At 37.5% G+C, this 12089-nt stretch overlaps 1 protein-coding gene across 3 annotated transcripts; it reads left to right on the top strand.

Moving 5' to 3' along the window:
- The first annotated feature begins 1790 nt into the window (after positions 1–1790).
- Positions 1791–4997, top strand: LOC139886628 (TMV resistance protein N-like). Of its 3 annotated transcripts, XM_071870553.1 has the most exons (5): positions 1791–2331; positions 2823–3987; positions 4109–4415; positions 4512–4634; positions 4838–4997. In XM_071870553.1, the coding sequence occupies exons 1-3, from the start codon at positions 1832–1834 to the stop codon at positions 4211–4213; spliced, it is 1770 nt and encodes a 589-aa protein (XP_071726654.1). In that variant the 5' UTR covers positions 1791–1831; the 3' UTR covers positions 4214–4415; positions 4512–4634; positions 4838–4997. The 3 variants fall into 3 exon arrangements, with proteins under 3 accessions (XP_071726654.1, XP_071726653.1, XP_071726655.1); XM_071870552.1 differs by having other exon boundaries at positions 4512–4997; XM_071870554.1 differs by having other exon boundaries at positions 2141–2350; positions 4512–4997.
- Positions 4998–12089: the final 7092 nt, after the last annotated feature.

Raw genomic sequence — 12089 nt, 5'->3', positions numbered from 1 at the left:
AAGGAGCTTGGAGAACTCAAACATTTTCTTGGACTCGAAATAGAGCAGCAAAGAGAAGGATTATTTCTGGGACAACAGAAGTATGCGCGAGATCTTTTACAAAAGTATGGAATGCTTAATTGCAAACCTATCTCAACTCCGATGGATCCGAATACAAAACTACGAGCAGATGAAGGAAAAAGTCTTCAAGATGTTACCATGTATCGAAAGATGGTCGGAAGTCTTATTTATCTCACACTAAGCCGGCCAGACATATCTTATGCAGTTGGAGTGGTTAGTCGATACATGAGCAATCCGAAGAAGCCTCACCTTGATGTTGTATGACGTATCTTAAGGTATGTTAAAGGCACTATCAACTTTGGTATTTTATACAAGAAAACAAAAGAATGTCATGTGACTGGATATTGTGACGCCGATTACGCTGGAGACTATGATACACGACGGTCAACAACTGGATACATGTTTAGTCTTGGATCAGGAGTAATATCATGGTGCAGCAAGAGATAACCAACAGTATCCTTGTCAAGCACTGAAGCAGAATATCGATCGGCATCATCAGCAACACAAGAAATTACATGGTTGAAACAACTAATGGAAGATCTTCATCAATCAACAGACTATCAAGTAGAGCTTTTCTGCGATAACCTTCAGCTATACGTCTAGCAGAGAATCCAGTCTTTCACGCAAGAACAAAACATATAGAAGTACACTATCACTATGTTCGCGAGAAGGTCCTTGAAGGGGAGATCAAGATGGTGCCAACAAAGACAGATGAACAAGTTGCAGATATATTCACCAAGAGCCTAAGTAAACCAAAGTTTACAAAATTCAGAGAAGCACTTGGAATGGTCTGCAAGTCATCGTTGGAAGAAAATTTGCATTGAAGAGGAGTGTTAAAATACAATACAAATTTGGAATAATATGGAATTTGTAAATATGTATGGAAAAATATCTAGATATTAATATGTATAAGAAAATATCTAGATATTAATATGTAAAAGAAATATCTAGATATTTATATGTAGAAAAATCTAGATAATATAGATATTTGTAGGTAAGAAATATCTAGATATTTATCCATGGAAATATCTAATGTGTAGAAACTTCCATGGACAAGTATAAATATGGGTGATGAGTTTCATTTGTAATCAAGTTGTGAAAAAAGTGAGTTGAGAAGAAGTAAGAAGTGAGAAGAGTGTGAGTAGAGAAGAAAAGTTTGTAAGTAAGTAATATTGTAATTGTATTTTGTATTAATAAAAGTGTTCTTTGTTAAGTTTCCCGGTTAAGCCTTAGTTTGTGTTTAAGTTCTTAGTGCATTTGTGTTGTTCTTATTATATGGTCGGCTCTGCCGCCTAAGTGATACATGGTCGGTTATACCGCCTAAATGATATATGGTCGACACTGTCGCCTAAGTACTATTGTGCACTAAGAATTCATAAAATTAAAGGCTAATCAACGTCAACGTGTTGGTGTAGTGAGTGTAGTATAATCTAGGTCCTCTGTAGTGGGTGTGTTGGGCTCGTCGAAGCTTCCAACATTAGTTCCTTCTCCATCCTTAATTATGATTTTTTCTCATTTGATGAATACGGAGGTGGAGGGACGTTAGAAGGACTGGTGGCACGGGCCACCAATCAAGCCCATATGCTTTCTACATTGTGAAGGTCCATGTAATGTCAATTTGGATATTTAAATTTAAATATATACTAAAGCTGGAAATCATATCTATCTGCTCGCTTAATGAGACAACACTCTCATATTATAATAATATATTTGTTTTTGTGTATCTAGATTTGCTAACTTGATTCTAAGTTTATTTTTATTTTATCAAGAAATGGATCCATCATCATCATCTTCATGTTTGGTCCCTTATTCTTCATCTAAAAGGAAAAGGGATCCAAGTTGTTCTTACGATGAACATCTCCGTTGTAAAAGGCCAAAGTACGATGTGTTTCTGAATTATTTTTTTGAAGATACCGGCAATAAGTTTGTAAGCCACCTGAAGGCAGCCCTGAAACACAACATTTTTACCATATCTGACCACAACACTCTTCCTATTGGCCAAGATATGAGTTGTGCCCAGTTGAAAGCTATTGAAGAGTCTCATACCTATCTTCTTGTAATTTCCACTAATTACTCTCGTTCAGTTGAGTCCCTTGATGAGTTGGTTTTCATTATGGATTCCCTACCCAATTTTAAGAACAGGAAAGTTATTCCAGTATTTTTGAATGTCGATCCGTCTGATGTTCGAAATATACGAGGATGTTTTGAGGAAGCCTTTCGAATGCACGAGGCCATGGAAACAAGCCCTCCAAGCTGCGGGTCAAATCATCGGTATACATATAAGAAATGGGCAAGTATATTGATTTGTAGAAGTTACAAAACGTATAAACCAAAAGCAATTTTAACTCTAATGCATATTGTTGGTTGGGTTGCAATTTTTTGTTAGTCCGACCTTATCGAGCTTTGGGTTCACGAAATCTTAACTAGGGTAATTAGACAAGAATCCTATTTTGTTTCTAGGGAAATTTGATAATAAAATCTGTATATTAGAGTGTTTGGATGTTTTTGTATGTTAGATTATGAAAACAAAACCGAAGTATAAATGAATTCATTACTTTTTTGGTGATTAGGAATGAATTCATTGCTTTTAAGTAAATTACATCTAACTAAAATATTTGTGAGATGGCACTAAAGTCACCAACACAATTTAATGTCCTACACAACTTGATCTTCAGTAGGTGACTATAAAGAGAGCACTTGCAGCTTTTAAAGATTACAGAAAATTTTGATACTGAATTTTACCAGCTGTGGATTTTTGGCAGGGATGACGAGGCAGCCTTCATACAGAACATCATTCAAGATCTCAAAAAGATTAAAATTCCATTGGAGCTATTTGATGCTCAACATGCTGTTGGGATTGAACCACGGGCACAACCTATAATTTCAGCACTAAGGTTAGGTGACCTTGATTTTCACAATATTGTGGCGGTTTTTGGAATCAGCGGGTCAGGTAAAACAACTATTGTCCAAGCTGTGTATGATAGAATTGTTGCAGAATTCGACTGTAGTTGTTTTATTAAGAATATTCAATTTTACAAAAACAAGGGTCCATATTGGGAGGTTAAATTGCAGAGAGATGTCCTTCGTGGTCTAACAGGAAATGATCCGACTCACGGAAACGTTGGAGCCCCAGAGATAAGAAGATTAATGGACAGTCGAAAGGCTCTTTTGGTGCTTGATGATGTTGATAAGGTGGATGACTTGAAAGCAGTAGGTTTAAATTCTGCCTCATTAAGTTGTGGATCTGAAAGCAGAGTAATTGTGACCACAAGAAATAAAGGGTCTCTTGTTAACGTGCCACACACTCTTTATGATATGGAATTGTTGGATGAGGAGGAATCTTTCCAACTCTTTGTTGGATATGCATATCCAGGTGAAGATAGCCATGTTGATGATGAGTTTGTATACAAAATAGTCGACCACGCTGGAGGGCTTCCATTAGTTCTTGAGGTGTGGGGTCTGCATTTTAAAGCTCATAAAATTGAAGAATGGCCAAACCTATTGAAGACACTGAAAAGAATCCCTCTTGAAGATGTTCAACAGAAGCTTCGAATGAGCTATGATTCATTTCTGGATATCGTTTGTTTCTTTGATGGATGGAAATGGGATTCAAAGTCATATGAGGACACATATATGGAAACGACTGATGATTTGTATAGGTATCAGCATTCATTGTGCAGTATATTGCACGATAAAGATGAATTATTTTACCCGGAGATTGAAATCAAACCCCTTGTTGATAGAGGTCTGGTTAAAATAGAATATGAACCTTACGATGATGGGAGAATAGAATCAAGTGTGTTGATACATGAAGTGATTAGGGAAATGGGGAAAGAAGTGGTCCGCCAACAAAATAAGAAAGAGCCTGGAAAACGTACACGATTGGTGGATGAAAGAGACGTGCTTCATGTACTGAAAAATAATTCGGTACGTACCCTATATCTCTCTATCGATCGATCTCTGCCTTCGTAAATTGCTTCCACCCAAACTTTAATAGGAAATAGAAATAGAAATTAGCTTAGTTTTTTACTTCTTTATTATTTACCAGGGAACAAGTTCTGTTGAATGCATCCGCTTGGAAATTGACTACAACAAGAGTGAAGAACAACAATCTATAAAAAAACATAGTAGGTGCATTAAAAAAGACGAATAATTTGAGGTTCATTAAGTTAGTTGGTGTCGAGGAATGCTTTTATTCTTCTTCAAATGATGACATGTCTTTATGTTTCAAACAATTGAAATGCTTGGAATGGGAAGGTTTCCCTTTGAGAAATATCAACAACCTTGATATGCCTAATGTGGTGGTTATCGTGCTGAGGTACAGCAAATTGGAAATACTGTGGGATGGAATTAAGGTATGAACATGCACTTTTTTCGATTTATCATCATCATATTATAATTTGAATTTGATTTGATACTTGATAATAATATATTTGTTTTTGTGTATCTAGAATCTTAAGAAGCTTAGGATTCTGGACGTTTGTCATTCACGGTCATTAACCATGACCGGAAGTTTCAATGGACTCGAGAACCTTGAGGAACTTCACTTCAAAAGATGCTCGAATTTGAAAGAGGTGGATAGCTCTATTATCTGTCTCGAGAAACTTCATACATTGAACGTTTTCTGTTGCTATAACATAAAGTCAATTCCAAATCTTCCGCCAAATATTAAACTAATTGTAGCGGGTGGTTGTGATAACCTAGTCAATCTTCCTTCAAACATGTCCGAGTTACAATCTCTAAGGGCACTCATTCTCAGTTATTGCATAAATCTTAGATCTGAAGGTCTCATGAGGGTTACAAGACTCAGGAAGCTACAACGTCTATACATGATAGAGTCCAACTTGTCTCAAGTGTCCAGTGAAATTGGCAACTTTGAGTCACTACAAAAGTTGTACCTTGGGTATAACAACTTCTGTAGCCTACCAGACAGCCTAAGCAACTGGTTCACCTTGATATAAGTCATTGTCATGAATTACGGTCTCTTCCACTTCTTCCATCAAAGTTGACATGGATTAACGCAAATTACTGTTCGTCGCTGGATGTTATGCTATTTGATCCGATGCGAAAGGCTAACGTTTTTCGTTCTAAATTGTTCGAGGTAAGTAATTTAGTACTCCTGCCCTTATTTTTAATTCTAAATAATGCGGGCCCTTTCATGTAAGTATTTAACCCTGCTTTATAAAACCCACATGAACTCTACAGGAATCAATCATTGCTAAACCTTTGTGGATCGATCTGACTGATACGATGGTTCCTGAAGTCTTTCAATATAAAGGACTTTGTGGATCGATCTAACTGATACGATGGTTCCCCAAATGTCGAAGACAAAATCCGTGAGTGGAGATGGTAGCCAATCGATTACCAATGTTGAACTAAAAGAATTTGGGGAACAAATTGGTTTGAGGTGGTCACACCTCAATCCTTTGTAAGTTTTCTTGGGTCCTGCTTCGTTTTATTTTTTTTATTTATGAAGGTTCTATCTTTAAATTTTCGCGGGTTCGGTGTCAAGGGCAAATTCAGGTGGGTCAAAGAGTTATGTTATAAGGAAAGGCCAGACATTGCGGTTTTTCAAGAAACGAAGTGTAAAAATTTGGTCGATGGGTGGATTAATGCTTTGTGGGGTAATAGTAACTGTGGTTATGTTCAAAGGGATGCAATCGGGAACTCGGGTGGGTTGCTTGTTGTGTGGGATGGTAGTAGGTTCGTTGCGGATAGTGTCACTAGTAAGGAGTATTTTTTAGCTATTCGAGGTAAATGGGTTGGTTCCGGACATGAAACTATAATTGTTAATGTCTATGGTCCACATAACGACACCAAAAAAATTGAGATGTGGAATGCTTTAGATAGTCTTTTAAGATCAAATGATTCGGCTTGGGAGATTTTAATGAGGTGAGAACTCAATCGGATAGGTTAAATTGTACGTTTCACCAATATAGGGCTACTCGTTTCAATGATTTCATTACAAGAAATAATCTGATAGAGGTTCCAATTAACGGGAAAAGGTTTACGCGTATTAGTGATGATGGTACTAAGTTTAGTAAAATTGACCGATTCCTTGTAAATGACAACTTCATTAGACTTTGGAAGGATTTTTCGGTTATTGCTTTAGAGCGGAGAGAATCGGACCATTGCCCGTTGTTACTTAGAGATAAAACAATTGATTTTGGGCCTATACCTTTCAAGATCTTCGATGAATGGCTCAAAAAGGATGGGGTGGAAAAGGTGGTTCAAGATGCATGGGAAAAGTCGGTGTGTGGTGTGAAGAAAGATTGTTTATTTAGGGATAGGCTTAAGAATGTGAAACATGATCTAAGGTGTTGGAGTAGAAAAGAATTTGGGTCTTTAGATAGTGAAATTAATGTTTTGAAGGATAAGGTGAGTAGGTTAGAGCTTTTAGCGGAATCGGGTATAATTAGCGATGTGGATCGAGCATGTTGGTTGGAGACACGAAAATCTTGGATTGAAAAAGAAAGGATAAAAACGGGTATGATGAAGCAAAAGGCGCGGATCCGGTGGATTTTAGAAGGAGACGAGAACTCTAAATATTTTCACTCCACCATCCGTCGAAAATATAACAAGTGTAATATTCGAGGTTTAACAATTAATGGGGTGTGGAATGAGGATCCTTCAGATGTAAAAGCCACGATTCTAGCTCACTTTCGTAATATTTTTGGGGCAAAAAACATTAATAGACCCACCTTACTAAACTGTGCCATGGATTTTAGTGGGCCTATCAGTGGGGGTAGTAGCGGGCTAAGAAGTAACAATGGGGGGGTCAATTGTGGGTTGGACAGTGGATCTAGTAGTATTAGGCTGGGAAGCGGGCTGAAGTACATCAGTAAGGGCGGATCGAACTGCAGCAACAGTGGGTCACACTTCGGTAGCTGTAATGGTACTAACATGATGGTTCATAACTATGTTAATATTTTGTCAAATACAGAAGCTAATGATCTAGAAGTGGCGTTTAGTGAGTCCGAAATCTGGGAGGCGGTTAAAGATTGTGGAAGTTCGAAGGCTCCGGGACCGGATGGTTTTAATTTGAGATTTTACAAGAGATTCTGGAACATACTTAAAGGTGATCTTATCGAGGCTATTAACATGTTTTGGGAAAAAAGGTGGGATATCAAAGGGGTGTAATGCCCCGTTCATAACCCTAGTTCCGAAAAAAACGGATCCCGTAAGTTTGAATGATTACCGCCCGATTAGTTTAATCGGTAGCTTCTACAAAGTGATTGCTAAACTTCTCGCTAATCGACTAAAAAGGATCATACCAAATCTTGTCGGGTTTGAACAAAGTGCTTTTATTAAAGGGAGGAATATTTTAGATGGGGCTCTTGTTGCAAACGAAACCCTCTCTTTTTTAAAAAACAAACGACTTAAAAGTGTAATCTTCAAAGTTGATTTCGAGAAAGCCTTCGATTGTCTTAGTTGGGATTTTCTAATTGAGATAATGGAAATCATGGGATTCGGGGTTAAATGGAGAAAATGAATTTTGGCATGCTTAAAGTCGGCGTCTATCTCGATACTTGTAAATGGGTCACCAACAAGTGAATTCAATTTAGAACGGGGGGTTAGGCAAGGCGATCCACTTTCTCCGTTTCTTTTCATCTTGGCGGCGGAAGGGTTGAATATCTTAACGAAAATGGCCGTGAGAAGCAACTCTTTTTCGGGGGTGGAAATAGGTCGGGATAAAATCCCTATATCGCACCTTCAATACGCGGACGATACTATCTTCTTCGGATCATGGAGTGAAGGAAATATTAGGAATCTTATGAAATTCCTGAAATGCTTCGAACTAACATCGGGACTTAAGGTTAACTTCCACAAAAGTAACCTTATTGGAATTGGGGTTGAAAAGATTGAAGTTGAGAATATGGCTCGTTTATTTAATTGCAAAGTTGGTACTACCCCTTTTATTTATCTTGGGCTTCCGGTCGGTGGTAACATGAAAAAAGAAGAGAGTTGGAAACCGGTTATTGACAAGTTTGAAAAGAGACTTTCGGATTGGAGGGCTAGATCGATTTCTTTTGGTGGACGTTTGACTCTTGTTAAATCAGTGTTGAATAGTCTTCCGTTGTACTACTTCTCGCTCTTCCGTGCCCCGCCATGTGTGCTTAAAAAACTTGAGTGTGTAAGACGTTCTTTCTTTTGGGGCGGGTCGGGTAACAAATCTAAAATCTCTTGGGTTAAATGGGAAGATACTATCTTACCGTATCGGGAGGGGGGGTTAAATTTGGGTTCCCTAAAAACAAAAAATATGGCTTTGATTGGCAAACGGTGGAGGAGGTTTAAGACCGAAACCACTTCTTTGTGGGTCAAGGTTATATCTAGTATTTACGGGGCCTCGGGTGGACTCTCATGTGATGACTCTTTTCAAAATGACTCGTTTAAATCAATTTGGAAGGGAATTATTAATGCGGGGGTTAACATTGAACAAACCGGTCTTCCTTTTAGAAACTTTTTTGTGAAGGAAATAGGTGATGGTGCTTCTACTTCATTTTGGAAGGAGGAGTGGACTGGTAATGAAAAGCTTAAAAACAAGTTCAAGAGACTTTCAAGGCTAGAGACGAATTTAGACGCTACGGTTCAAGAAAGACTTTCATGGGACGGAGCAAAAAGTGAGGGTACATGGGCATGGGCAAGAGAACCAAGCGGGCGGGCAAGCGATGAACTACAAAGGTTGAATGAAATGTTATTAAATGTGAGGTTTAATCCGCAAGCAAAAGACAAATGGAAATGGAAAGCGGGTGGTGGCGATCAATTTACGACAAAAGAACTAACAACTTTGATCAATTCGAGGGTACTAACTACAAACGATTCATTAAGTGAGACCTTGAGTAATAAGTTGGTACCGAAAAAAATTGAAGTCTTTATATGGAGGGCAAGGAAAAAGCGGCTACCGGTGTTGGTGGAACTTGACAAAAGAGGTGTTGATCTACATTCGGTTAGATGCCCATTGTGCAATGAGGATATCGAGACGGTTGATCACTCCATTATCGTGTGTAAACACGCCTTTGATGTATGGTGGTGGGGTCGCGGTAGTGTACCATATGTTAATGTTGAGGACCTTGTTCTAGACTCGGGTCAAGCTAGTTCGTATGTGGGTAAAATTCTTTGGCAAGCGGTTACTTGGTCGTGTAGTTATCTCATTTGGAAAAACCGAAACCAAAAGGTCTTTACAAATAAAAGCTGGAATGGACCGACGGCTTTGAACGAGATACAAGTTAAGACATTCGAGTGGGTCGTGAAAAGGTTTTAAAAAGAAGACTATCGATTGGCATACGTGGCTACACAATCCTCAAGCTTTCCTCTCATAATTTGTTCCTTGTATGGTGCTAACTTAGCATCAATGTATATAATATAGTTTTAGTAGATAATAGTTGTGTAGTTGTGTTCTGTAGCCAAGTGACAGACACAAAGCATGTGAGGATTGTGCTCTATCGCAACTGGTAGGCACACTATTTGTAATGTGGGACTTCATTTTAATAATATTTTCCTTTCAAAAAAAAAAACGTTTTATCTTTTGTTGCAGCCAAAAGGAAAATTTATGGTGCGATTTTATATGCAGAATCTGACATTTTATTCTCTTTAGGACTGTGTAACATAACGAAAGAAACAAGTTATCAATTTGAGATTCCTAGAGAAGTACATTCGCGTGGCCCAAAAATCATAATTATCTGCTCACTTAATGAGACAACAGTTGTGGTGGAAGCCGGTGATACTGTGGAAGTTATAGGTGACGATAAACGAAGTTGTGGGTTCAGATTTATTTATGAAGGTGATGTAGTAGATTCAACAACATTAGTTATTCAAAATACAAATTAATGTTAATGTTACTCATGAAAACATATCCCCATTCCCAGTCCCATCTGAGATGAATGAAGAAGCTGATACTATTGCTCAGTTAACTGATGAGTTTGGTTTCTTCTCGATGCTGCCCACAAATCAAGAAAAGTCATCTCCTGTCTATCATGTTTTTTTGTCCTAGAATATCAGCAAGCATCGATTGGATCTAAGAGGATATTTCATGTATATGTATTTTATAGTTTTAAAGAAGTGGCCAGTGTAATATAGTACAGAGTAGTAGTTAATATTTGTAACCAATGTGTGCAGCTTAAGTTTTTAGTGGGTAATAAACTAGTTATTGTACGTTGATCGATAGTAATTCTATATTTTATTTATAAATAAGTTTGTTACTCCGTATATTATTAAGGAACTGTTTTGGTGGCTCAAACCTACGACTTTATAGAACCTGAAACTAACTTATGTTTCGTGCATTCAACTGATCAGCAAAAAAATCATCACGCACAAGCTTCAGTTGTCACCTAACCTAACTACCTAAGCGTCTGATGTAGCGTAAGTATGGTAGAATCCCAACAGCACACGTTTCACACTAATAATTTGTGAAAAAAACACGCGCACTTTCTTACCAATTCTTAAGAAAAAAATTAGAATAATGTTCTCATTAAAGTCACAACACCAATTCTTACATATATATACATGAAGACTTATTTTATCAGCCAATAATTGTAGTAACGCAGCTTTTCCCTGCATCTCAGGCTCATTCTGTAAAGCCTGTTTCAATTCTTAACCTTCGCCATTATTTTCCCATCACAATCACATCCAACATACTACATTCACGATCAGACTTAGACGTGACAGGTTTCGAGGTAACAAAATGGGTACGTTGTGTAGCAAATCAAAACGGGTAATTTTTGGTATTGGTCAGGTTGACCAGAAAAACATATATATTGGGTAGTTTCTATTTGTTAATGGACACGAAATTCAAACTGTTTTCTTTTTACTTATATGTTTCAACATGACCCATTTGACCCGTTAGAGGTCAAACATCACACGAATCAACCACATGAGTAAAAAAATTCCACCAACACTAACGAAGGATATGCATATAAATTTAACTAAAAAAAAAAAACAAAGGTAAGGGATTTAAATTTTATTGTAGATTGGTCGATATTGATTTCCTGCTAGTTAGTATTTCCAAATATCCTACAAGATGTGGGTTTGCTATTGAAGTTCAAGTAACCACTTCATACAGCGAAAGTGTGTTCTCGTAATTCGGTTAGTAAGTCTAGATATATACTTGTTAACTTGTCAGGAAACTTAACCCTATTAGAGACACTCAATTGTTTACTCCACATTTGGTTGCAAAAATAGTGTGGTCAGAACTTCAGTCTGCATGCAAAAGGTACAACATTGTTCACCCAATAAACAGGTCATAAATTATCATTCAAGGAAAAAACTAACCAATAAAATCATTATAAAGAAATTGAATACTCACAGCGATGGAAAACCTTGTTTCTAACGAGCTGCTTACGAAAGAGCCTTCATTGGCTAAGTGACTGAAAAACCTGTAGAGAAGCCTCACATTGCTGGCAGAGATGGTTGACTTCAGCAAGATTTGACTGCACACAGGTATATATTGAGATGACAGCCTTGCTTGAACAAATTGAATGTCTCTGTGAACAACATACCTGGCAAACGGGTCAAGTTGGGTCGGTTTCGGTAAAAGGTCCAAATGGTGGTTGAAATGGGTCACGGGTCAAACTGGTCCAAATGGGTCAGGTTGCGTAACGGGCCGAAATGGGTCATGGGTCCAAACGGGTCATATACTTTTACATTTATAATTACGTTTATTATTATGTATATATGATATAACCATGAGTGCTTTCATATATTTTTCATGGATGATACTTGTTTTGATCTTTATACTCAACCCATTTGACTCATTCACAAGACCCATTAGACCTGAATCTATTTATAGAGCTTTAGGAATTGATACACATTTGACCCGTTTTTTTATTTTGTATACGACCCAATAGGTTGGGGGTAACCTATTCGACATATTTTTTAAAATTTTTGATTTACATTGCCAACCTATTTTTCTGATGACCCACTTGACCCGAAAGCTTGACCCAATTGACCCAAATTTGAGTATTTGATTTCAATTCACCTTTTTAACCTTTCATACATGACACAATGTTTTTGATAAATTTACTGTTGCAATA

The sequence above is a fragment of the Rutidosis leptorrhynchoides genome, chromosome 1 (genome assembly GCF_046630445.1).
Source record: "Rutidosis leptorrhynchoides isolate AG116_Rl617_1_P2 chromosome 1, CSIRO_AGI_Rlap_v1, whole genome shotgun sequence".
Classification (NCBI taxonomy): Eukaryota; Viridiplantae; Streptophyta; class Magnoliopsida; order Asterales; family Asteraceae; genus Rutidosis; species Rutidosis leptorrhynchoides.
The sequence above is the reverse complement of the archived record's forward strand: the minus strand, read 5'-3'. Positions and strand labels throughout refer to the sequence as shown.